Source organism: Cherax quadricarinatus, chromosome 15 (assembly GCF_038502225.1).
Source record: "Cherax quadricarinatus isolate ZL_2023a chromosome 15, ASM3850222v1, whole genome shotgun sequence".
Classification (NCBI taxonomy): Eukaryota; Metazoa; Arthropoda; class Malacostraca; order Decapoda; family Parastacidae; genus Cherax; species Cherax quadricarinatus.
Genome location: NC_091306.1, coordinates 23,678,778 through 23,706,470, shown reverse-complemented (window position 1 = coordinate 23,706,470; position 27,693 = coordinate 23,678,778). Strand labels below are relative to the sequence as shown.

The 27,693-nt window shown below is 39.4% G+C and overlaps 1 protein-coding gene across 2 annotated transcripts in view; it reads right to left on the bottom strand.

Annotated features, from left to right (window-relative positions):
• LOC128692007 (NF-X1-type zinc finger protein NFXL1) overlaps positions 1-27,693 on the bottom strand; it is a 204,499-nt gene that overhangs the window by 72,739 nt on the left and 104,067 nt on the right. For both annotated transcript variants that reach the window (XM_070085222.1, XM_070085223.1), the window contains 2 exons: positions 5,284-5,415; positions 4,575-4,786 (listed from right to left, as the gene is read on the bottom strand). In XM_070085222.1, the coding sequence (XP_069941323.1) occupies positions 4,575-4,786; positions 5,284-5,415 (344 nt within the window). The remainder of the gene's footprint in view (positions 1-4,574; positions 4,787-5,283; positions 5,416-27,693) is intronic.

Here is a 27,693-nt window from a genome sequence, read left to right as displayed (position 1 = left end):
CCAAAATTTGCCAAATTTTAAAGATTATTTCAAAACTAAAATTGTCACAATCTCATCATTAGTGTGCGCTAAAATATAATACTGTAACTACCTCTGTTGATATTTAATAAATCAAGTTTAAATTTGAACCCATTTATATGTCTAGCTTTTAGTAGTCTAAAATATAGTACTGTAACTACCTCTCTTGATATTAAATTTCATTATTATAATGTGCTAAAATATAATACTGTAACTACCTCTACTGATATATGAAAAATCAATAATAAATTTGAACCAACTATGATTTATATGTCTAGTATTAAGTAGTCTATAGGTAGTAGGTTGGTAGACAGCAACCACCCAGGGAAGTACTACTGTCCTGCCAGATGACTGTGAAACAGAAACCTGTAACTGTTTTACATGATGGTACGATTGCTGGTGTCTTTTTCTGTCTCATAAACACGCTAGATAACAGGGATATCTTGCTACTCCTACTTACACTTAGGTCACACTACACATACATATACAAGCATATATATACACACCCCTCTGGGTTTTCTTCTATTTTCTTTCTAATTCTTGTTCTTGTTTATTTCCTCTTATCTCCATGGGGAAGTGGAATAGAATTCTTCCTCTGTAAGCCATGCGTGTCGTAAGAGGCGACTAAAATGCCGGGAGCAAGGGGCTAGTAACCCCTTCTCCTGTATATATTACTAAATTTAAAAGGAGAAACTTCAGTTTTTTCTTTTGGGCCACCCCACCTCAGTGGGATACGGCTGGTACGTTGAAAGAAGAAGAAGATCTAGGTTTTTCTCCTTTTTCTAAATAGCTCTTGTTCTTCTTTATTTCTTCTATTGTCCATGGGGAAGTGGAAAAGAATCTTTCCTCCGTAAGCCATGCGTGTCGTATGAGGCGACTAAAATGCTGGGAGCGATGGGCTAGTAACCCCTTCTCCTGTAGAGATTTACTAAAAAAGAGAAGAAGAAAAACTTTATAAAACTGGGATGCTTGAATGTGCGTGGACGTAGTGCGGATGACAAGAAACAGATGATTGCTGATGTTATGAATGAAAAGAAGTTGGATGTCCTGGCCCTAAGCGAAACAAAGCTGAAGGGGGAAGGGGAGTTTCGGTGGGGGGAAATAAATGGGATTAAATCTGGAGTATCTGAGAGAGTTAGAGCTAAGGAAGGGGTAGCAGTAATGTTGAAGGATCAGTTATGGAAGGAGAAAAGAGAATATGAATGTGTAAATTCAAGGATTATGTGGATTAAAGTAAAGGTTGGATGCGAAAAGTGGGTCATAATAAGTGTGTATGCACCTGGAGAAGAGAGGAATGTAGAGGAGAGAGAGAGATTTTGGGAGATGTTAAGTGAATGTATAGGAACCTTTGAACCAAGTGAGAGAGTAATTGTGGTAGGGGATCTGAATGCTAAAGTAGGAGAAACATTTAGAGAGGGTGTGGTAGATAAGTCTGGGGTGCCAGGTGTAAATGATAATGGGAGCCCTCTGATTGAACTTTGTATAGAAAGGGGTTTAGTTATAGGTAATACATATTTTAAGAAAAAGAGGATAAATAAGTATACAAGATATGATGTAGGGCGAAATGACAGTAGTTTGTTGGATTATGTATTGGTAGATAAAAGACTGATGGGTAGACTTCAGGATGTACATGTTTATAGAGGGGCCACAGATATATCAGATCACTTTTAGTTGTAGCTACACTGAGAGTAAAAGGTAGATGGGATACAAGGAGAATAGAAGCATCAGGGAAGAGAGAGGTGAAGGTTTATAAACTAAAGGAGACGGCAGTTAGGGTAAGATATAAACAACTATTGGAGGATAGATGGGCTAATGAGAGCATAGGCAATGGGGTCAAAGAGGTATGGGGTAGGTTTAAAAATGTAGTGTTAGTGTTTTCAGCAGAAGTTTGTGGTTACAGGAAAGTGGGTGCGGGAGGGAAGAGGAGCGACTGGTGGAATGATGATGTAAAGAGAGTAGTAAGGGAGGAAAAGTTAGCATATGAGAAGCTTTTACAATCTAGAAGTGATGCAAGGAGGGAAGAGTATATGGAGAAAAAGAGAGAAGTTAAGAGAGTGGTGAAGCAATGTAAAAAGAGAGCAAATGAGAGAGTGGGTGAGATGTTATCAACAAATTTTGTTGAAAATAAGAAAAAGTTTTGGAGTGAGATTAACAAGTTAAGGAAGCCTAGAGAACAAATGGATTTGTCAGTTAAAAATAGGAGAGGAGAGCTATTAAATGGAGAGTTAGAGGTATTGGGAAGATGGAAGGAATATTTTGAGGAATTGTTAAATGTTGATGAAGATAGGGAAGCTGTGATTTCGTGTATAGGGCAAGGAGGAATAACATCTTGTAGGAGTGAGGAAGAGCCAGTTGTGAGTGTGGGGGAAGTTCGTGAGGCAGTAGGTAAAATGAAAGGGGGTAAGGCAGCCGGGATTGATGGGATAAAGATAGAAATGTTAAAAGCAGGTGGGGATATAGTTTTGGAGTGGTTGGTGCAATTATTTAATAAATGTATGGAAAAGGGTAAGGTACCTAGGAATTGGCAGAGAGCATGCATAGTTCCTTTGTATAAATGCAAAGGGGACAAAAGAGAGTGCAAAAATTATAGGGGGATAAGTCTGTTGAGTATACCTGGTAAAGTGTATGGTAGAGTTATTATTGAAAGAATTAAGAGTAAGATGGAGAATAGGATAGCAGATGAACAAGGAGGCTTAAGGAAAGGTAGGGGGTGTGTGGACCAGGTGTTTACAGTGAAACATATAAGTGAACAGTATTTAGATAAGGCTAAAGAGGTTTTTGTGGCATTTATGGATTTGGAAAAGGTGTATGACAGGGTGGATAGGGGGGGCAATGTGGCAGATGTTGCAGGTGTATGGTGTAGGAGGTAGGTTACTGAAAGCAGTGAAGAGCTTTTACAAGGATAGTGAGGCTCAAGTTAGAGTATGTAGGAAAGAGGGAGATTATTTCCCAGTAAAAGTAGGCCTTAGACAAGGATGTGTGATGTCACCGTGGTTGTTTAATATATTTATAGATGGGGTTGTAAGAGAAGTAAATGCGAGGGTCTTGGCAAGAGGCGTGGAGTTAAAAGATAAAGAATCACACATAAAGTGGGAGTTGTCACAGTTGCTCTTTGCTGATAACACTGTGCTCTTGGGAGATTCTGAAGAGAAGTTGCAGAGGTTGGTGGATGAATTTGGTAGGGTATGCAAAAGAAGAAAATTAGAAGTGAATACAGGAAAGAGTAAGGTTATGAGGATAACAAAAAGATTAGGTGATGAAAGATTGGATATCAGATTGAAGGGAGAGAGTATGGAGGAGGTGAATGTATTCAGATATTTGGGAGTGGACGTGTCAGCGGATGGGTCTATGAAAGATGAGGTGAATCATAGAATTGATGAGGGGAAAAGGGTGAGAGGTGCACTTAGGAGTCTGGGGAGACAAAGAACTTTGTCCTTGGAGGCAAAGAGGGGAATGTATGAGAGTATAGTTTTACCAACGCTCTTATATGGGTGTGAAGCATGGGTGATGAATGTTGCAGGGAGGAGAAGGCTGGAGGCAGTGGAGATGTCATGTCTGAGGGCAATGTGTGGTGTGAATATAATGCAGAGAATTCGTAGTTTGGAAGTTAGGAGGAGGTGCAGGATTACCAAAACTGTTGTCCAGAGGGCTGAGGAAGGGTTGTTGAGGTGGTTCAGACATGTAGAGAGAATGGAGCGAAACAGAATGACTTCAAGAGTGTATCAGTCTGTAGTGGAAGGAAGGCGGGGTAGGGGTCGGCCTAGGAAAGGTTGGAGGGAGGGGGTAAAGGAGGTTTTGTGTGCGAGGGGCTTGTACTTCCAGCGGGCATACGTGAGCATGTTTGATAGGAGTGAATGGAGACAAATGTTTTTTTATACTCGACGTGCTGTTGGAGTTTGAACAAAGTAACATTTATGAAGGGATTCAGGGAAACCGGCAGGCCGGACTTGAGTCCTGGAGATGGGAAGTACAGTGCCTGCACTCTGAAGGAGGGGTGTTAATGTTGCAGTTTAAAAACTGTAGTGTAAAGCACCCTTCTGGCAAGACAGTGATGGAGTGAATGATGGTGAAAGTTTTTCTTTTTCGGGCCACCCTGCCTTGGTGGGAATCAGCCAGTGTGTTAATAATAATATTAAGCAGTCTTTAAAATATAATACTGTAACTACCTCTCTTGATATATAATAAATCAATTTTCAATTCAAACTAACTATGATGTATATGTCTAGTATTAAGTAGTCTGTAAAGCACTAGGTTTAGTCAGCCCAAAATGCCTCAGCATGTTAGTGGCTTTCTTTGCTCTTGCAAACCAATACTGAAGCTACACACTGTAAACTATGCATGTAAAAAAGACTCCTTATAACATGTCAATCAAACATTGTAAATTTTGCAAAGAAATAAAAATTGATTGATTGACTGAGTAAACAAACGAATGCTAAACTATGCTTCTGTACTGATTTTATTAGAACCTTTTCATGAATAAATGCAACACCATTATTTTTATTACTGTTTCCTTTACAACACCAGAACAGTATTACTATAAAATTTTAAAAACATACTTGCACTGCCTTGAACACCTGGGTGGCTTAGTAGTCCTCTCTCTGCCACATGGAACAGTGATGGTGCTGGCTCTACAAGTGCAAGATATAGTTTGTGTCACTGTGCATGGGTAGCATGGACCTTGGTGACAACGACTCTCACATTTGTGGTTATGACACATTAAAGTTCGACCACATGGCTGCTCACATCTTGGACAGTCTCCCACACAGCACTGATGATAGGTAGTCAAGAAAATGTAATCATCTGTTATTTTATAATCACAAATACATAAAGTAATATACAGTATACTGTAACAGACAGAGAGATATAGATGAAGCAGTATTAAAATCCAGAAATTATTTATAGCTTACATAAATTTTATTTGAATTTATACAATATGAAGAATGTTTAATATCAAATACGGTACTCAGTACTCAATACACTACCTCACATACCGTGATTTAAATGTATTCCACACCAAATGGGGGTTAGCTTGCCCATCATGTTACAAATACAGGAATAACTACGAGAAATCTACACAACTAACATTTAAATATACCTGATTTAAGATTAAAAAAAAAAAAAAGACCTCTGGCTTACTGATATGCCCCTAGCCAAGGGAAAGTCTGTGTCCTTTCTGATAAGATTACCTACAGAATTTTCAATAATTCAATTTTGAATGTAAACCACAATTCAACTTGAAAACTGAACAGAACGTATTTGAATTACCTTTTTGTTACAAGTGTGTCGTCTGCAATCTCTCAGGTTTTTACATTTGATGTCACACGTAAGCTCCTTGCTGCAAGCCATTTCCTTTTGTCGTGCACCACAACGACACTTCTTCACCCGAAACTGAAGGCACTACAAAGGTTGTCTGTATGAATACACGCACTCAGTATGAATGAAATGTTTGGTATACTGCATTGTGTACAGTAGGGCCCCACTTTACGGCATTCCGCTTATGACCAAATTATGACCAAAACTCGCTATACGGCATCTCGCCTTATGGTGTTCTGCTAATGATCAAATTATGACTGAAACTCGCTATACGGCTCCCCCACCTGACTTTCTAATATTGTCACCGCACCCTACTCGGTTTGTTTATAATCTGCATGAACTCTGTGACACCACGTCTCTCCACTATGTTTGGAAACATTCTAAAATTTCGTATGTTTGAAAGTTATTTCATGTTTTATAATATACTCTGAAAGGGAGGCGGTAATTTCATGCACTGGCCAGGGAGGTATACCATCTTTTAGGAGTGAAGAAGAGCAGGATTTGAGTGTGGGGGAGATGCGTGAGGCTTTCCTTAGAATGAAAGGGGGTAAAGCAGCTGGAACTGACGGAATTATGGCAGAAATGTTAAAAGCAAGGGGGGATATACATGTAGTGTTGGAGTGGTTGGTATTTTTGTTTAATAAATGTATGAAAGAGGGGAAGGTACCTAGGGATTGGCAGAAAGCATGTATAATTCCTTTATATACAGGGAAGGGGGACAAAAGAGATTGTAAAAATTATAGAGCAATAAGTTTACTGAGTATACCACAAAAAGTGTACAATAGGGTTATTACAGAAAGAATTAGAGGCAAGACAGAATGTAGGACTGCAGATGAGCAAGGAGGTTTTAGTGTGTTTAGGGGATGTGAAGATCACATGTTTACATTGAAGCATGTATGTGTACAGTATTTAGATAAAGGTAGGGAAGTTTTCATTGCATTTATAGATTCAGAAAAGGCATATGATAGAGAGGATAGGGAAGCAATGTGGCAGATGTTGCAAGTATATGGAATAGGTAATAAGTTACTAAATGCTGTAAAGAGTTTTTATGAGGATAGTGAGGCTCAGGTTAGGGTGTGTAAGAGAGAGGGAGACTACTTCTCGGTAAAAGTAGGTCTTAGACAGGAATGTGTAATGTCACCATGGTTGTTTAACATATTTATAGATGAGGTTGTAAAAGAAGTAAATGCTAGGGTGTTCGGGAGAGGGGTGGGATTAAATTATGGGGGATCAAATACAAAATGGGAACTGACACAGTTACTTTTTGCTGATGACACTGTGCTTATGGGAGATTCTAAAGAAAAGTTGCAAAGGTTAGTGGATGAGTTTGGGTGTGTGTGTAAAGGTAGAAAGTTAAAGTGAACATAGAAAAGAGTAAGGTGATGAGGATATCAAATTGGAGAGGAGGGGTATGGAAGAAGTGAATGTTTTCAGATATTTGGGAGTTGACATGTCAGTGGATGGATTTAGGAAGGTTAACCATAGAATTGATGAAGGAAAAAAGGTGGGTGGTGCATTGAGGCATAAGTGGAGACAAAGAACATTATCTACGAAGGCAAAGAAGGGAATGTATGAAAGTATAGTGGTACCAACACTCTTATATGGGTGTGAAGCTTGGATTGTAAATGCTGCAGCGAGGAGGCTGTTGGAGGCGGTGGAGATGTCCTGTCTAAGGGCAATGTGTGGTGTAAATATTATGCAGAGAATTCGGAGTGTGGAAATTAGGAGACGGTGTGGTTAATAAAAGTATTAGTCAGAGGGCTGAAGAGGGGTTGTTTAGGTGGTTTGGTCATATAGAGAGAATGGATCAAAGTAGAATGACATCCACCCCCCCTCACTACCCAGAGACACACATCACCAATAACAAACATGGCTGACTCCCCCTCACCCACCAACCAAGGCGACTCGACAACACCACCACCAACAGTGACTGACTCCCTCTCTACCTCTACTACCTAAAAAGGATTTAACCCATCTGATATGCTCCCAGGTATGACTAATGACCTTGACACTAAAGAATTACATCACCACACTAACGGCAGATAACTTGAATCTTCGTGCTGAAAATACGTCTCTTCTCGCAACAATAACAAACCATGAATCTAAGTTACTTCACCTTGAGAATAAGATCAACAGTCTTGAACAACAGCTAACATCAACTGGCATGACTGATTTTGGCAAGACCCTCCAATCAGTCATAGCCAGCCACACAGATCAAATAGATTCCCTAAACACGAAGATTGAAGATGCCGTCAAGGACTGGAAAATAAACATGGATACCCAATTGAACAATTATTTTGCTTACCAAGATAAGGCAGAACAAGATAAGCTAGCTGATGCAGTAGTGATTAACAGTCCACTCTTTCCTAGTGAATTAAACCATATCAACTGCAAACCTACAACTCTCCAGATCATACACGGCCACCTACAGGTTAATGTGCCAGTGTTGGATATAAAAGAATCATGGTTACTAGGGAACCAAGGGAGAAAAAGTATTATGCTTAGATTTCACACACAAGACAGAAAAAAAGATTTAATAAGTTCATCTATTAAAGCAAAAAGAGATATACAGTGGAACCTCAAAAATCGAACGTATCAAATATTGAACATTTCGAAAATAAGACCATTTTTTCGGACAAACTGTGTCCCAATTATCGAACGCGCCTCTAATTTCGGACCGCCAGGTATGGGACCTGTCCGCTGGCCCGCTCTGTCTGCGTCCCCGCGCAGGCGCCGTGAGCAGTCTAGCTTTGTTTATGCTTGAGTGAACACTAACCTGCGCTCTCATTCACACATTTTACGATTATTTCGTTGTGTTTAGTGCTTGTGGGACTGTGAAATAAGCTGCCATGGGCCCAAAGAAACTTGCTTGTGGTACCCCTGTGGTAAAGAAAGTGAGAAACACCATAGATGTGAAGAAGGAAATAATACAGAAGCACAGTGGTCCCCCGCTTTTCGTAGTTCCCGGCAATCGTAAAATTCGCTAATCATAGGGGTATTTTCATATAAACATGGACTCGCTTTTCATAGGTTGACTCGCGAGTTGTAGTTCGTCCGGGACGCATACCCACGGCATGAGCCGGGGCGGCAGCCAGTCTGGCATTGTTGACCAGTGAGCGAAGGTCCCCTCACGTGCTCCAGCAAAATATTTCATAATATTCCATTTATTTTAGTGCTTGCAAGTACTAAATAAGCTACCATGGCTCCAAAGAAAGCTCCTAGTGCCAAGCCTGTGGTAAAGAAGGTGAGAAATACGATTGAATTTAAGAAAACCCTCACTGAACAATATGAAAGTGGTACAAGTGTGGCAGAACTGTCCAGGATGTATAAGAAACCCTACACAACCTTATGTTCCATAGTGGCCAAGAAAAATGAAATAAAGGATGCTGTTGTTGCAAAGGGAGTAACTTTGCTGACAAAAATGAGATCACCAGTACTGGAAGAGGTTGAGAAGTTATTATTGGTGTGAATAAATGAGAAACAATTAGCAGAAGATACTCTTATGACTTCGATTATTTGTGAAAAGGCTAGGCAGTTGCATGAAGATTTGGTAAAGAAATTGCCTGCAAATAGTGGTGAAGTGAGTGAATTTAAGGCCAACAAAGGCTGGTTTGAGAGATTTAAGAACCGTACTGGCATACACAGTGTGGTAAGGCATGGTGAGGCTGCCAGTTCGGACCACAAGGCGGCTGAAAAATATGTGCATGAATTCCAGGAGTACATAGAGGCTGAAGGACTGAAACCTGAACAAGTGTTCAATTGTGATGAAACAGGCCTCTTTTGGAAGAAAATGCCAAAGAGGACCTTCATTACACAAGAGGAAAAGGCAATGCCAGGACACAAGCCTATGAAAGACAGGCTGACGCTCATGTTCTGTGCTAATGCTAGTGGGGATTTCAAAGTGAAGCCATTACTAGTGTACCATTCTGAAAATCTCAGAGTGTTCAGGAAAAACAATGTTATGAAAAGTAAATTGTGTGTGTTTTGGAAATCTAATAGTAAGGCATGGGTCACGAGGGAAATTTTCGTCGAGTGGTTCAATGAAGTGTTTGGCCCTAGTGTGAAGGAGTATCTCCTGGAAAAGAAATTGGATCTCAAGTGCCTGCTAGTAATGGACAATGCACCTGTTCATCCTCCAAACTTGGATGACCTAATTTTCGAGGAGTTTGGGTTCATCACAGTAAAGTTCTTGCCCCCGAATACCACTCCTCTCCTCCAACCCATGGACCAGCAGGTTATTGCAAACTTTAAAAAACTCTACACAAAAGCATTGTTTCACAGGTGCTTGACTGTGACCACACTCACTTGACCCTAAGGGAATTTTGGAGAGAACACTTCAGCATCCTCCACTGCATAACCCTTATAGGTATGGCTTGGGAGGGAGTGACTACCAGGACTTTGAACTCTGCCTGGAGAAAATTGTGGCCAGATTGTGTCGACAAGAGGGATTTTGAAGGATTTGGGTCTGACCCTAATGAGCCTATGTCTGTTGTAAAATCAATTGTGGCACTGGGGAGTTCCATGAGGTTGGATGTGAGTTTGGAGGATGTGGAAGAATTGGTGGAAGACCACAATGAAGAGCTCACCACTGAGGAGCTGCAAGAGCTTCAGCAGGAAGAGCAACACATCACAGCTCAGAATCTTGCTGCAGAGGAGGAGGAAGAGAGATGGAAGAAGGTGCCTTCTTCAGAAATTAAAGAGATTTTTACTATGTGGGGTAAGATGGAAAGTTTTATGGAGAAACATCATCCTAACAAGGTTGTTGCAAGCCAGGTTGGCAACATGTACAGTGACAAAGTCTTGGGCCATTTTAGGGAAGTGTTAAAGAGATGCCAGAAACAGAGCTCTCTCCACAGTTATTTTGTGAGACAGGACTCCAGTGACTCTCAAGGTGGTCCTAGTGGCATTAAGAAACAGAGAAGAGAAGCAACCCCAGAAAAGCAAATAGTACCTGAGGTGTTGATGGAAGGGGATTCCCCTTCCAAACTATAAACAATCCACTCTCTCTCCTCCTCCAGTCTCCCATACACTAAGAAGAATCTCCAATAAAGGTAAGTGTTATGCTGTTAATGTTTCATTCATCATTTCCCATTGTATTGTTAATGTACTACATGTATATTTCATGTTAAAATTTTTTTTGTTTTAATACTTCTGGGTGTCAGGAATGGATTAATTGTATTTACATTATTTCTTATGGGGAAAATTGATTCGTAAATCGTAAATTTAGTTTATAGTAACGGCTCCAGGAACGGATTAATTACGAAAAACGAGGGACCACTGTATGAGATTAGAGTGAAACTTATTGAGCTTGCCAGGATGTACAGAGGACTGTGGACAGTTATTTTGTGAGACAGAAACAGACAACTGTGGACAGTTATTTTGTGAGACAGAAACAGACGACTGTGGAGTTATTTTGTGAGACAGAAACAGACGACTGTGGAGTTATTTTCTGAGACAAACAGACGATTCTGGACAGTTATTTTGTGAGACAGAAACAGACGACTGTGGAGTTATTTTGTGAGACAGAAACAGACAACTGTGGAGTTATTTTGCGAGACAAACAGACGATTGTGGACAGTTATTTTGAGACAGAAACAGACGACTGTGGAGTTATTTTGTGAGACAGAAACAGACGACTGTGGAGTTATTTTGTGAGACAAACAGATGATTGTGGACAGTTATTTTGTGAGACAGAAACAGACGACTGTGGACAGTTATTTTGTGAGACAGAAACAGAGGACTGTAGAGAGTTATTTTGTGAGACTGGGGTCCAATGACTCTCAAGCTGGTCCTAGTGGCATTACAATACAGAGAAGGGAAGCAATCCCAGAGAGGGCTTTGATACCGGAAGTCCTCATGGAGGGGGATTCTCCTTCCAAACACTAACCCCAACTCCCTCTCTCCTCCTCCCTATCTTCCAGATGCCATCACCAATCTTCAGTAAAGGTAAGTAAAAATGTTATTTTATATTACTATACATAATTAAAGACTATAGCATTTGTTGTGTGTATGTAAAACTGTAATTAATCTCTATAAAATGTATTTTTTTTGTGAATATTTTTGGGTTTCTGGAACGGATTAATTGTATTTCCATTATTTCTTATGGGAAATATTGCTTCGAATTTCAGACTTTTCGAATTTAGAACTAGCTCCTGGAACGGATTAAGTTCAATTTTTGAGGTTCCACTGTATACATAAATGAGTTGGTTTAGAAAGACACGTAAGCAAACACTATAACATATTTATTAGAAAACGTTTCGGTCTGGGACCTTGATCACTTTGCTTACGTGTCTTTCTAAACCAACTTGTCGGTATTTATTACCAAGGTTTATACCACATAAATGAGTGTCATAAGAAAACGACAGAACCTCCTGTACAGAGTGAGAAAACTGAAACGTGAGAATGATAAAATTCACCAGTGCTTTGTACGTGATGGTCAAATTCTAGTAAGAAAAACAAATGTAGGCTGTGTGTACTATATTACAAATGAAAATGAACTAGAAAACTTCCTTCATTATGCAAACATTACAGAGTCTGACTGATATTAGTGACCATATCCTTGTACTATGTTAGTGTATGTTATTATGCCATTATTCAACTAATCCCTGTACTATCATCTCCTGGACAGGATTTACTACCTCATTATCCCATGTGTCCCACACAGTTCCTTGTGTGACCCAATTTGTGTTATCTTCCCAGATTTCCCATTCACAATTTATTATTTGTTAATAAGATACATACTCTTTAATAATATCTATATTACCATTTATTCCTACTTAAGCACTGTTATAATTCTCTTATAACCTTACCTAATTTTCCCTTTGTTCCCAAACTACAAATAACAAACTAGTGTATGTTCCTACTATACTACTGTGCAATTCCTTGTACTATCTTCCACTAGCTAGTATCAACTATCTCAAATATTTCTTTTTGTGATATTAATTGCTCAAAGTTTATGCTATAAGGCAAATCCTACCTCAGATTAATTTCATATCATAGTGACAATCTATTTAACCCTTTGGGGGTCGACAGGTCCTCTCAGAGACTTGTTCTCACGGTCAGCCAAATTTCAAAAAAACAAAAAAAAAATTTTTTCTTATGAAAAGATAGATAATCTTTTCCCAATCATAATGACACCAAAAGTATGAAAGTTGATGGAAAACTTACGGAATTATGCTCTTGCGAAGTTAGCGGTCTCGACGATGTTTACGCATTGGCTATTTTGCCCACTTTGAGCCCTATTTTCAGCCAATTCCAGTGTACTAGTCGACAAAAATCATAACTATTTCACTAGAACTCCATTTTTTCTATCGAATGAGTACAAGAAACCACCCATTTACCGATTTCAACTATCCAATAAAGTGGTTAGAATTTAGCAATTTTGCCAATTTCACACAAATTTCAAAAGATGCCAATTTCCGAATAGGGTCCAGAATAAACAAGAAAGACATTCCTGGCACTAAAATAACAAGTTCTCTGCTCGTTAGTCACATCCCCAGGGCCCTCTTATAATTCTTTGGCTTTCCACTTTGAATTTTTCTTACAAAAAAAAATAGGATTTACTGTTATGCAGACTACTGCATTAGTGTAGAAATGGTATGAATAATATCAGTGCACTTGTGAAAGAATATTAGACTCACCAGTTGATGTGTATTGGACACTGAGCATGATTTGTTTACTTTCGAACTTTGGTAAAAATCGAACATTCCTACTACTTTGAGCTCAATTTCAAGGTACTTTTCATTGTAAAACCATTCAAAATCATCTCAATTTCTGTAATATATCTTCCATTCTATAAAATGAGACCAAGAAAACTAGAATACAACAATAAATACCATACGAAAATACTACAGTGCAAAGTCGCTGTTTTAATCCAAAAACACCGTCAAAGTTTTTTTTTTTTCATTACGCAGTGTGTGCTGCAGGTTTTTTTTATACTGCACACACTGACCACATAGACCCATTCTTACATATGTAGGCCTACCAGCTTTCTCTCACTAGATTTGAGGGCGCTAGAATTTAGGCGTACTAGTACGTCAAAAACCCTAGTACGTACGTCCGAAACCCCCAAAGGGTTAAAGGTTGTTTACCACTACTTAATTTAGTCCCATTTTACATTTCTCCTGAAATAACTCTATATACCAATACACTGTACTGCCCTTTATTCAGTAATTGCTATACTCCTAGTTCTAATGTTTTCTTCTCCACCATAGGAAAAAATTTAGTGAACAAAATACCAAGTGCAAACACCCGTCCATCAGACTACCTCATAGGTACCTACCCAAATACGATATTCCTAGCTCCAACCAACCAAACAGAAGTTACGCTCATCATAAACACCCTTAAAAACAAGGTAGGAGACATAAACAACTTGCCTGCTTTTATGTACAAAAAAGCTTCTCAAGTATTGTCACCAATTATTGCAACTCTTTAACAAATCCATTGAATCATTTACCTTCCCAAGAATCCTAAAAATAGCGAGGGTCACTCCGATCCATGAAGGATGTGACCAAACTGACTTGAATAACTATAGACCAATATCTAATTTACCACTGCTCTCTAAAATCTTTGAAAAATTAATTCATAGACGGATCTATTCCTACCTCGTCTCACACAACATATTAAACCCTTGTCAGTTTGGATTCAGGAATAATAAAAGCACAAATGATGCTATCATACACATGCTAGAACTAATATATACCGCACTCGAAAAGAAAGAAGTCCTGCTGGGCATTTTCATTGATTTACGTAAAGCTTTCAATACAGTCGACCATGAACTGCTGTACTCCAAATTAACGCACTATGGTATCAGAGGCCACTCCCTCAACTACCTAAAATCATACCTTAGTAACAGAACTCAATATGTGTATGCAAATGATGCAAACTCTTCCACCCAACCAATCACAGTAGGAGTCCCACAAGGAAGTGTCCTTGGACCACTTCTCTTTCTCATCTACATCAATGATCTACCAAATGCGTCACAGCTACTCAAACCCATATTATTTGCAGATGACACTACATATGTCTTTTCCCATCCAAACACAATCATACTAGCAAACATAGTCAATGCCAAATTGCAGAAAATATCTGCCTGGATGATGACTAATAAACTTACACTGAATACTGATAAAACCTATTTCATTCAGTTTGGAAACAAAGCTGCAAATGATCCAATTAACATAACGCTAAATGGATCATCAGTCACAAGACTTACAGAGGGAAAATTCCTAGGTATCCACCTTGACAGTAGCCTTAAGTTCCAGGCACACGTACAACAAATCACCAAGAAAATCTCCAAGACTGTAGGCATACTATCAAAGATAAGGTACTATGTTCCACAATCAGCTCTCCTGGCACTGTACCATTCACTCATATACTCTTATCTTACATATGGAATTTGTGCATCAGGATCAACAACATCCAATCACCTAAAACCTCTAATAACCCAGCAAAAGGCAGCAGTAAGAATGATAACAAATTCCCACTCCCGTCAGCATACTCCACCAATTTTCAAAAGTCTGAATCTGCTCACCATTACGAACATCCATACTTATTCATGTGCCTACTACATACACAGAACAATACACGCAAATATAAACCCTCCACTCAAACTTCTCCTCACCAACCTTAACAGGACACATGACCATAACACAAGACACAGATCTCTTTTTGATGTACCTCATGGCCATATCACATTGTGTAAAAACTCTATGCACATAAAGGGCCCCAAAATATGGAATTCATTACCAAAAGATATTAAAATAACCCGGTCTGAAAATCAATTTAAGACTTCTCAAAAGCCACTTAATCACCCCAGACTAAATGCTAAATACTCAGGACACACATACTTATGTACTCCCACATCATAACTTCAACAATCACTTTGAACCTTTTATCCATTGTTGACAGGAATATAATTGAATCATTGTTTTCACGAAAAGCATTTTTGATTATATGACTATATCTTTTGTCTTATACAAATCAGATTCACTTATAATTAATAATCTAATGTACAACTATGAAATAATTACTATCCTACTGTACAACTATGATACAATCCTTAGTTGGTTTAGAAAGACACGTAAGCAAACACTATAACATATTTATTAGAAAACGTTTTGGTCCTGGGACCTTGATCACTTCTAAGGTTAGAAGTGATCAAGGTCCCAGGACCAAAACGTTTTCTAATAAATATGTTATAGTGTTTGCTTACGTGTCTTTCTAAACCAACTTGTCGGTATTTATTACCAAGGTTTATACCACAATCCTTAGTGTTGAGTAGTCTGTAAGCCAATAATGTTAAGTCGTCCCATAATGCCTAGGCATAATAGAGGCTCTCTTTGCATTGCAGCCCACTATTGTAAATACAAAATCTCAATGTACTATTTGCAAAGACATAAATAAATAAATAAATAAATCTGTAGGGGAAGGAAGGCAGGGTAGGGGTCATCCTCGAAAAGGTTGGTGTGATTGTGTGTGAGTGAGGTGAAAGTGTTGAGTGATGAAAGTATTTTTTTTTGGGGGGGGGGGGGGATTTTCTTCTTTTCTGGGTCACCCTGCCCTGGTGGGAGACGGCCAACTTGTTAAAAAAAAAATTATACTTATATGTATCTGTACCTAAATAAACTTGCACGCTGTGCTGGCATGCACATACACATTAAAATCACTAGGAGTGTCTTATTAGTCTTGAGGATGCCATATTAATAATGATAATAATAATAATATGCAAAAATAATCACTCTGAGGTGCATTAGATGTCATATATTATGTTAATACATGTATAAACATTTTCATTAATCCATCTATGACATTTTTCCAAAATTGTATAATAAACACATTCCGTAACATATAAACATGATAAATACACCTAAAAGTAGAATAAATTAACATAAATATGAGATGTTAGGTGAAGATGAGCCTGTATCAACTAAAATCAGACACGTCCGTCTCTTTGTTTACATCCTCAGTATTTCTCTCCTCTGTAATTTACTCGTTCTCTCTCTCGTTTATTCATTTTACCTTTAATATTCACCTCTCGCCCTACATTAATACAACAAACATTTTAAAGTAAGTAAAGTCCTAGGTAGTAGGTTGGTAGACAGCAACTGCCTAGGGAGGTACTACCGTCCTGCAAAGTGAATGTAAAATAGAAACCTGTAATTGTTTTACATGATGGTAGGATTGCTGGTGTCTTTTTTCTGTCTCACAAACATGCAACATTTCAGGTACGTCTTGCTACTTCTACTCACACTTAGGTCACACTACACATGCATGTACAACCATATATATACACACCCCTCTGGGTTTTCTTCTAATTTCTTTCTAGCTCTTGTTCTTGTTTATTTCCTCTTATCTCCATGGGGCAGTGGAACAGAATACTTCCTCCATAAGCCATGTGTGCTGCAAGAGGCGAATGAAATCCCAGGGAAAAGGGGCTAGTAACCCCTTCTCTTGTATAAATTACTAAATTTAAAAAGAGAAACTTTAGTTTTTCTTTTTGGGCAACCCTGCCTTGGTGGGACATGGCCGGTTTGTTGAAAGAAAGATATAGTATATATATTAATGTAGAAGGTTGGTAGACAGCAACCACCCAGGGAGGTACTACCGTCCTGCCAAGTGAGTGTAAAACAAAAGCCTGTAATTGTTTTACATGATGGTAGGATTGCTGGCGACTTTTGTCTCATAAATATGCAAGATTACAGGTATGTCTTGCTACTTCTACTTACACTTAGGTCACACTAAACATCATGTACACGTTTATTTATACACACTCATCTGAGTTTTCTTTGATTTTATCTTAGTTCTTGTTCTTATTACTTTTCCTTTTATATCTATGGGGAAGTGGAATAAGAATCTTTCCTCCGTAAGCCATGCATGTTGTAAAAGACAACCAAAATGCCGGGAACAATGGGCTAGTAACCCCTTCTCCTGTAATAATTACTAAAAAGAATAAGAAGAAAATTGTCAAAGTGGGAAGTGTGACTGTGCGTGGATGTTGTGCGAATGATAAGAAAGAGATGACTGTGGATGTTATGAATGAGAAGAAGCTGGATGTCCTGGCTTTAAGTGAAACAAAGCTGAAAGGGGTGGGTGAGTTTCAGAGGAGAGGAATAAATGGGATTAGGTCAGGGTTTTCTAATAGTTAGAGCTAAAGGAGGAGTAGCAATAATGTTGAAGGATGAGCTATGGCAGGAAAAGAGGGACTATATATGTATTAATTCAAGGATTGTAGAGTAAAATAAAGGTTGGATGTGAGAAGTGGGTTATAGTAAGTGTATATGCACCTGGGGAAGAGAGAAGTATAGAGGAGAGAGAGAGAGATTTTGGGAAATGTTGAGTGAATGCGTGGGGAGTTTTGAACCAAGTGAGAGCACTTGTGGATGGGGATTTTAATGCTAAAGTGGGTAAAAATGTTGTGGAGGGAGTAGTAGGAAAATTTGGGGTGCCAGGGGTAAATGAAAATGGGGAGCCTTTAATTGAGCTATGTGCAAAAAAAGGTTTGGTAATAAGTAATACATATTTTATGAAAAACAGAAATAAATAAATATACAAGGTATGATGTAGCATGTAATGAAAGTAGTTTGTAAGATTATGTACTGGTGGATAAAAGGTTGATGGGTAGGCTCCAGGATGTACATGTTTATAGAGGGGCAACTGATATATCCGATCATTATCTAGTTGTAGCTACAGTTAGAGTAAGAGGTAGATGGGATAAGAGGAAAATGGCAACAACAAGTAAGAGGGAGGTGAAAGTGTATAAACTAAGGGAGGAGGAAGTTTGGGTGAAATATAAGCAACTATTGGCAGAAAGGTGGGCTGGTGCAGGTATGGGTAGTGGGGGGAAGGGTTGAAGAGGATTGGAATAGTTTTAAAAATGCAGTATTAGAATGTGGGGCAGAAGTTTGTGGTTATAGGAGGGTGGGTGCAGGAGGAAAGAGGAGTGATTGGTGGAATGATGAAGTAAAGGGTGTGATAAAAAAGAAAAAGGAAGCTTATGAGAGGTATTTACAAAGCAGAAGTGTTTTAAGAAGAGTAGAGTACGTGTATATGGAGAGTAAAAGAAAAGTGAAGAGAGTGGTGAGAAAGTGCAAAAGGAGAGCAGATGATACAGTGGGAGAGGTACTGTCAAGAAATTTTAATGAAAATAAGAAAAAATTTTGGAGTTCAACAAGTTAAGAAAGCCTAGCGAACAAATGGATTTGTCCATTAAAAACAGAGTAGGGAAGTTGGTAGATGGGGAGATGGAGGTTTTGGGTAGATGGTGAGAATATTTTGAGGAACTTTTAAATGTCGACTCGGTAATTTCATGCACTGGCCAGGGAGGTATACCATCTTTTAGGAGTGAAGAAGAGCAGAATGTAAGTGTGGGGGAGGTACGTGAGGCATTACGTAGAATGAAAGGGGGTAAAGCAGCTGGAACTGACGGGATCATGACAGAAATGTTAAAAGCGGGGGGGACATCGTGTTGGAGTGGTTGGTATTTTTGTTTAATAAATGTACGAAAGAGGGGAAAGTACCTAGGGATTGGCAAAGAGCACGTATAGTCCCTTTATACGAAGGGAAGGGGGACAAAAGAGATTGTAAAAATTATAGAGGAATAAGTTTGGAGGGATATGTTGTGTATCTTTATACGTATATGCTTCCAAACTGTTGTGTTCTGAGCACCTCTGCAAAAACAGTGATTATGTGTGAGTGAGGTGAAAGTGTTGAATGATGATGATAGTATTTTCTTTTTGGGGATTTTCTTTCTTTTTTGGGTCACCCTGCCTCGGTGGGAGACGGCCGACTTGTTGAAAAAAAAAAAAAAGTATACTGAGTTATAGGCAGTGGGTTGATAGACAGCAACCACCCAGGGAGGTACTACCGTCCTGCCAAGTGAGTGCAAAACGAAAGCCTGTAATTGTTTTACATGATGGTAGGATTGCTGGTGTCCTTTTTTCTGTCTCATGAACATGCAAGATTTCAGGTATGTCTTGCTACTTCTACTTACACTTAAGTCACACTACACATGTATAAGCACATATATACACACCTCTCTGGGTTTTCTTCTATTTTCTTTCTAGTTCTTATTCTTCTTTATTTCCTCTTATCTCCATGGGGAAGTGGAACAGAATTCTTCCTCCCTAAGCCATGCGTGTTGTAAGAGGCGACTAAAATGCCGGGAGCAAGGGGCTAGTAACCTCTTCTCCTGTATATATTACTAAATGTGAAAGGAGAAACTTTCGTTTTTCCTTTTGGGCCACCCTGCCTCGGTGGGATACGACCGATGTGTTGAAAGAAGAAGAAATGTATGAAAGAGGGGAAGGTACCTAGGAATTGGCGAAGAACATGTATAGTCTCTTTATATGAAGGGAAGGGGGACAAAAGAGATTGTAAAAATTATAGAGGAATAAGTATACTGAGTTACAGGTAGTAGGTTGGTAGACAGCAACCGCCCAGGGAGGTACTACCGTCCTGCCAAGCGAGTGTAAAATGAAAGCCTGTAATTGTTTTACATGATGGTAGGATTGCTAGTGTCCTTTTTTCTGTCTCATAAACATGCAAGATTTCAGGTACGTCTTGCTACTTCTTACACGTAGGTCACACTACACATACATTTACAAGTATATATATACACACCCTTCTGGGTTTTCTTCCATTTTCTTTCTAGTTCTTGTTCTTGTTTATTTCCTCTTATTTCCATGGGGAAGTGGAACAGAATTCTTCCTCTGTAAGCCATGCGTGTTGTAAGAGGCGACTAAAATGCCAGGAGCAATGGGCTAGTAACCCCTTCTCCCGTATAAATTACTAAATTTAAAAAGAGAAACTTTCATTTTTCTTTTTGGGCCACCCTGCCTAGGTGGGATACGGACGGTTTGTTGAAAAAAAAAAGGTATACTGAGTATACCAGGAAAAGTGTACAGTAGGGTCATTATTGAAAGAATTAGAGGTAAGACAGAATGTAGAATTGTGGATAAGAAAGGAAATTTTAGAGTGAGTAGGGGATGTTTAGATCGTGTTTACATTGAAGCATATATTTTTTTTTTTTCAACAAGACGGCCATCTCCCACCGAGGCAGGGTGACCCAAAAAGAAAGAAAATCCCAAAAAGAAAATACTTTCATCATTCAACACTTTCACCTCACTCACACATAATCACTGTCTTTGCAGAGGTGCTCAGAACACAACAGTTTAGAAGCATAAACGAATAAAGATACACAACATATCCCTCTAAACTGCTAATATCCCGAAATCCCTCCTTTAGAGTGCAGGCATTGTACTTCTCATTTCCAGGACTCAAGTCCGACTATATAAAAATAACCGGCTTCCCTGAATCCCTTCACTAAATATTACCTTGCTCACATTCCAACAGATCGTCAGGTCCCAAATACCATTTGTCTCCATTCACTCCTATCTAACACGCTCACGCATGCCTCCTGGAAATCCAAGCCCCTCGCCCACAAAACCTCTCTTACCCCTTCCTTCCAACCTTTTCGAGGACGACCCCTACCCCTCCTTCCTTCTCCTACAGATTTAAATGCTCTCCATGTCATTCTACTTTGATCCATTCTTTCTAAATGACCAAACCACCTCAACAACCCCTCTTCTGCCCTCTGACTAATACTTTTATTTAACTCCACACCTTTTCCTAATTTCCACACTCTGAATTTTCTGCATAATATTTACACCACACATTGCCCTTAGACAGGACATCTCCACTGCCTCCAACCGTCTCTTCGCTGCTGCATTTACCACCCAAGCTTCACACCCATATAAGAGTGTTGGTACTACTATACTTTCATACATTCCCTTCTTTGCCTCCATAGATAACGTTTTTTGACTCCACATATACCTCAACGCACCACTCACCTTTTTTCCCTCATCAATTCTATGATTAACCTCATCCTTCATAAATCCATCCGCCAACACGTCAACTCCCAAGTATCTGAAAACATTCACCTCTTCCATACTCCTGCTCCCCAATTTGATATCCAATTTTTCTTTATCTATATCATTTGATACCCTCATCACCTTACTCTTTTCTATGTTCACTTTCAACTTTCTACCTTTACACACATTCCCAAACTCATCCACTAACCTTTGCAATTTTTCTTTAGAATCTCCCATAAGCACAGTATCATCAGCAAAAAGTAACTGTGTCAATTCCCATTTTGAATTCGATTCCCCATAATTTAATCCCACCCCCCTCTCCTGAACACCTTAGCATTTACTTCTTTTACAACCCCATCTATAAATATATTAAACAACCATGGTGACATTACACATCCCTGTCTAAGACCTACTTTTACCGGGAAGTAGTCTCCCTCTCTTCTACACACCCTAACCTGAGCCTCACTATCCTCATAAAAACACTTTACAGCATTTAGTAACTTACCACCTATTCCATATACTTGCAACATCTGCCACATTGCTCCTCTATCCACTCTATCATATGCCTTTTCTAAATCCATAAATGCAATAAAAACTTCCCTACCTTTATCTAAATACTGTTCACATATATGCTTCAATGTAAACACTTGATCTATACATCCCCTTCCCACTCTGAAACCTCCTTTCTCATCTGCAATCCTACATTCTGTCTTACCTCTAATTCTTTCAATTATAACCCTACCGTACACTTTTCCTGGTATACTCAGTAAACTTATTCCTCTATAATTTTTACTATCTCTTTTGTCCCCTTTCCCTTTATATAAAGGGACTATACATGCTCTCCGCCAATCCCTAGGTACCTTCCCCTCTTTCATACATTTATTAAACAAAAGTACCAACCACTCCAACACTATATCCCCCCCTGCATTTAACATTTCTGTCATGATCCCATCAGTTCCAGCTGCTTTACCCCCTTTCATTCTATGTAATGCCTCACGTACCTGCCCCACACTTACATTCTGCTCTTCTTCACTCCTAAAAGATGGTATACCTCCCTGACCAGTGCATGAAATTACGGCCTCCCTTTCTTCCTTAACATTTAAAAGTTCCTCAAAATATTCTTGCCATCTACCTAATACCTCCATCTCCCCATCTACTAACTCCCCTACTCTGTATTTGACTGACAAATCCATACTTTCCCTAGGCTTTCTTAACTTATTTAACTCACTCCAAAATTTTTTCTTATTTTCATTGAAATGTTTTGAAAGTGCCTCTCCCACTCTATCATCTGCTCTCCTTTTGCACTCTCTCACCACTCTATTCACTTTTCTTTTACTCTCCATATACTCTGCTCTTCTTATAACATTTCTGCTTTGTAAAAACCTCTCATAAGCTACCTTTTTCTCTTTTATCACACCCTTTACTTCATCATTCCACCAATCACTCCTCTTTCCTCCAGCCCCCACCCTCCTATAACCACAAACTTCTGCCCCACATTCTAATACTGCGTTTTTAAAACTATTCCAACCCTCTTCAACCCCCCCACTACTCATCTTTACACTAGCCCACCTTTCTGCCAATAGTCGCTTATATCTCACCCGAACTTCCTCCTCCCTTAGTTTATACACTTTCACCTCCCTCTTACTTCTTGTTGCCACTTTCCTCTTTTCCCATCTACCTCTTACTCTAACTGTAGCTACAACTAAATAATGATCCGATATATCAGTTGCGCCTCTATAAACATGTACATCCTGTAGCCTACCTATCAACCTTTTATCCACCAATACATAATCTAATAAACTACTTTCGTTACGTGCTACATCATACCTTGTATATTTATTTATCCTCTTTTTCATAAAATATGTATTACTTATTACCAAATCTCTTTCTACACATAGCTCAATTAAAGGCTCCCCATTTACATTTACCCTTGGCACCCCAAATTTACCTACTACTCCCTCTATAACATTTTTACCCACTTTAGCATTGAAATCCCCAACCATTACTCTCACACTTGATTCAAAACTCCCCACACATTCACTCAACATTTCCCAATATCTCTCTCTCTCTCCTCTACACTTCTCTCTTCTCCAGGTGCATACACGCTTACTATAACCCACTTTTCACATCCAATCTTTATTTTACTCCACATAATCCTTGAATTAATACATTTGTAGTCCCTCTTTTCCTGCCATAGCTTATCCTTCAACATTATTGCTACTCCTTCTTTAGCTCTAACTCTATTTGAAACCCCTGACCTAATCCCATTTATTCCTCTCCATTGAAACTCTCCCACCCCCTTCAGCTATAGTGGTGTGTGTGTGTGTGTGTGTGTGTGTGTGTGTGTGTGTGTGTGTGTGTGTGTGTGTGTGTGTGTGTGTGTGTGTGTGTGTGTGTGTGTGTGTGTGTGTGAGTGTGTGTGTGTGTGTGTGTGTGTGTGTGTATATATATATATATATATATATATATATATATATATATATATATATATTTTTTTTTTTTTTTTTTCAACAAGTCGGCCGTCTCCCACCAAGGCAGGGTGACCCAAAAAAGAAAGAAAATCCCCAAAAAGAAAATACTTTCATCATCATTCAACACTTTCACCACACTCGCACATTATCACTGTTTTTGCAGAGGTGCTCAGAATACAACAGTCTAGAAGCATACACATATAAAGATACACAACATATCCCTCCAAACTGCCAATATCCCAAACCCCTCCTTTAAAGTGCAGGCATTGTACTTCCCATTTCCAGGACTCAAGTCCGACTATATGAAAATAACCGGTTTCCCTGAATCCCTTCACTAAATATTACCCTGCTCACACTCCAACAGATTGTCAGGTCCCAAGTACCATTCGTCTCCATTCACTCCTATCTAACACGCTCACGCATGCTTGCTGGAAGTCCAAGCCCCTTGCCCACAAAACCTCCTTTAACCCCTCTCTCCAACCCTTTCGAGGACGACCCCTACCCCGCCTTCCTTCCCCTATAGATTTACGTGCTTTCCATGTCATTCTACTTCGATCCATTCTCTCTAAATGACCAAACCACCTCAACAACCCCTCTTCTGCCCTCTGACTAATACTTTTATTAACTCCACACCTTCTCCTAATTTCCACACTCCGAGTTTTCTGCATAATATTTACACCACACATTGCCCTTAAACAGGACATCTCCACTGCCTCCAACCGTCTCCTCACTGCTGCATTTACCACCCAAGCTTCACACCCATATAAGAGTGTTGGTACTACTATACTTTCATACATTCCCTTCTTTGCCTCCATAGATAACGTTTTTTGACTCCACATATACCTCAACGCACCACTCACCTTTTTTCCCTCATCAATTCTATGATAAACCTCATCCTTCAAAAATCCATCCGCCGACACGTCAACTCCCAAGTATCTGAAAACATTCACTTCTTCCATACTCCTCCTCCCCAATTTGATATCCAATTTTTCTTTATCTAAATCATTTGACACCCTCATCACCTTACTCTTTTCTATGTTCACTTTCAACTTTCTACCTTTACACACATTCCCAAACTCATCCACTAACCTTTGCAATTTTTCTTTAGAATCTCCCATAAGCACATTATCATCAGCAAAAAGTAACTGTGTCAATTCCCATTTTGAATTTGATTCCCCAAAATTTAATCCCACCCCTCTCCTGAACACCCTAGCATTTACTTCCTTTACAACCCCATCTATAAATATATTAAACAACCATGGTGACATTACACATCCCTGTCTAAGACCTACTTTTACCGGGAAGTAGTCTCCCTCTCTTCTACACACCCTAACCTGAGCCTCACTATCCTCATAAAAACTCTTTACAGCATTTAATAACTTACCACCTATTCCATATACTTGCAACATCTGCCACATTGCTCCTCTATCCACTCTATCATATGCCTTTTCTAAATCCATAAATGCAATAAAAACTTCCCTATCTTTATCTAAATACTGTTCACATATGTGCTTCAATGTAAACACCTGATCTACACATCCCCTACCCACTCTGAAACCTCCTTGCTCATCCGCAATCCTACATTCTGTCTTACCTCTAATTCTTTCAATTATAACCCTACCATACACTTTTCCTGGTATACTCAGTAAGCTTATTCCTCTATAATTTTTACAGTCTCTTTTGTCCCCTTTCCCTTTATATAAAGGGACTATACATGCTCTCCGCCAATCCCTAGGTACCTTCCTCTCTTTCATACATTTATTAAACAAAAGTACCAACCACTCCAACACTATATCCCCCCCTGCTTTTAACATTTCTGTCATGATCCCATCAGTTCCAGCTGCTTTACCCCCTTTCATTTTACGTAATGCCTCACGTACCTCCCCCACACTTACATTCTGCTCTTCTTCACTCCTAAAAGATGGTATACCTCCCTGACCAGTGCATGAAATTACTGCCTCTGTTTCTTCCTTAACATTTAAAAGTTCCTCAAAATATTCTCGCCATCTACCCAATACCTCCATCTCCCCCGCATAGCGATTTTAATCCGTGCAAGAGGGCTCATTGTTATGCGAAATGATCGGTATGCGAATGAATTTTCCCCATAAGAAATAATGGAAATCAAATTAATCCGTGCAAGACACCCAAAAGTATGAAAAAAAAAATTTACCACATGAAATGTTAATTTTAATACACACAAACTGAAAAAGGAATGCACAATTACATGACACTTACTTTTAATGAAGATCTGGTGATGATTGATGGGATGGGAGGAGGGGAGAGAGAGTGTTAGTGTTTAGAAGGGGAATCCCCTTCCATTAAGACTTGAGGTGTCGAGTCCTTTTCTGGGGTTACTTCCCTTCTTCTTTTAATGCCACTAGAACCAGCTTCAGAGTCACTGGACTTCTTTCGCACAACATATCTGTCCATAGTGGCCTGTACCTCTCGTTCCTTTATGACTTCCCTAAAGTGTTTCACAACATTGTCAGTGTAATAATCACCAACACGGCTTGCAATAGCTGTGTGAGGGTGATTCTCATCCATAAAGGTTTGCACTTTCAGCCACATTGCACAGATTTCCTTAATCTTTGTAGTAGGCAACTTCTTCAATTTCTCTCTCCCCTCCTCTGAACCAGTTTCCTCAGGTATGGCCTCTTGCTGTTGAAGTTGATCTATCAGCTCATCAGTGGTTAGTTCTTCATTGTCCTCCTCCACCAACTCTTCCACATCCTCCCCACTAACCTCCAACCCCAAGGACTTTCCCAATGCCACAATGGATTCCTCAACTGGCACAGGATTCCCAGGGTTAGCCTCAAACCCTTCAAAATCCCTTCTGTCTACACATTCTGGCCACAGTTTCTTCCAAGCAGAGTTCAAGGTCTTCTTAGTCACTCCCTCCCAAGCCTTACCTATAAGGTTTACACAATTGAGGATATTAAAGTGATCTCTCCAAAAGTCTCTTAGAGTCAGTTGAGTTTCTGAGGTCACTACAAAGCACCTTTCAAACAGAGCTTTTGTGTACAGTTTTTTGAAGTTTGCAATAACCTGCTGGTCCATGGGCTGCAGGAGAGGAGTGGTATTAGGAGGCAAAAACTTCACCTTAATGAATTTCATGTCCCCATAAAGTCGCTCTGCCACGTCTGTAGGATGACCAGGGGCATTGTCTAACACCAGGAGGCACTTAAGGTCTAATTTCTTTTCAGTTAGGTAATCTTTCACATTGGGGGCAAATGCATGGTGTAACCAGTCATAGAAAAAGTCCCTAGTGACCCATGCCTTACTGTTTGCCCTCCACAGCACACACAAATTCTCCTTGAGGACATTCTTTTGCCTGAACGGTCTGGGAGTTTCAGAGTGATACACTAATAAAGGCTTCACTTTGCAATCACCAGTAGCATTGGAACACATCAACAAAGTAAGCCTGTCTTTCATAGGCTTATGCCCTGGGAGTGCCTTTTCCTCCTGAGTAATGTAGGTCCTGCTTGGCATTTTCTTCCAAAACAGGCCTGTTTCATCACAATTAAACACTTGTTCAGGTTTCAGTCCTTCACTGTCTATGTACTCCTTGAATTCCTGCACACATTTTTCAGCTGCTTTGTGGTCCGAACTGGCAGCCTCACCATGCCTTATCACACTATGTATGCCACTACGCTTCTTAAATCTCTCAAACCAACCTTTGCTGGCCTTAAATTCACTCACATCATCACTAGTTGCAGGCATTTTTTTAATTAAATCCTCATGCAACTTCCTAGCCTTTTCGCTTATGATCGCTTGAGAGACGCTATCTCCTGCTAGCTGTTTTTCATTTATCCACACCAATAAGAGTCTCTCAACATCTTCCATCACTTGCGATCTCTGTTTCGAAAACACAGTTAAACCTTTGGCAAGAACAGCTTCCTTGATTGCCTTTCTGTTGCCCACAATAGTAGCGATGGTTGATTTGGGTTTCTTGTACAACCTGGCCAGTTCGGTGACATGCACTCCACTTTCATACTTATCAATGATCTCCTTCTTCATCTCTA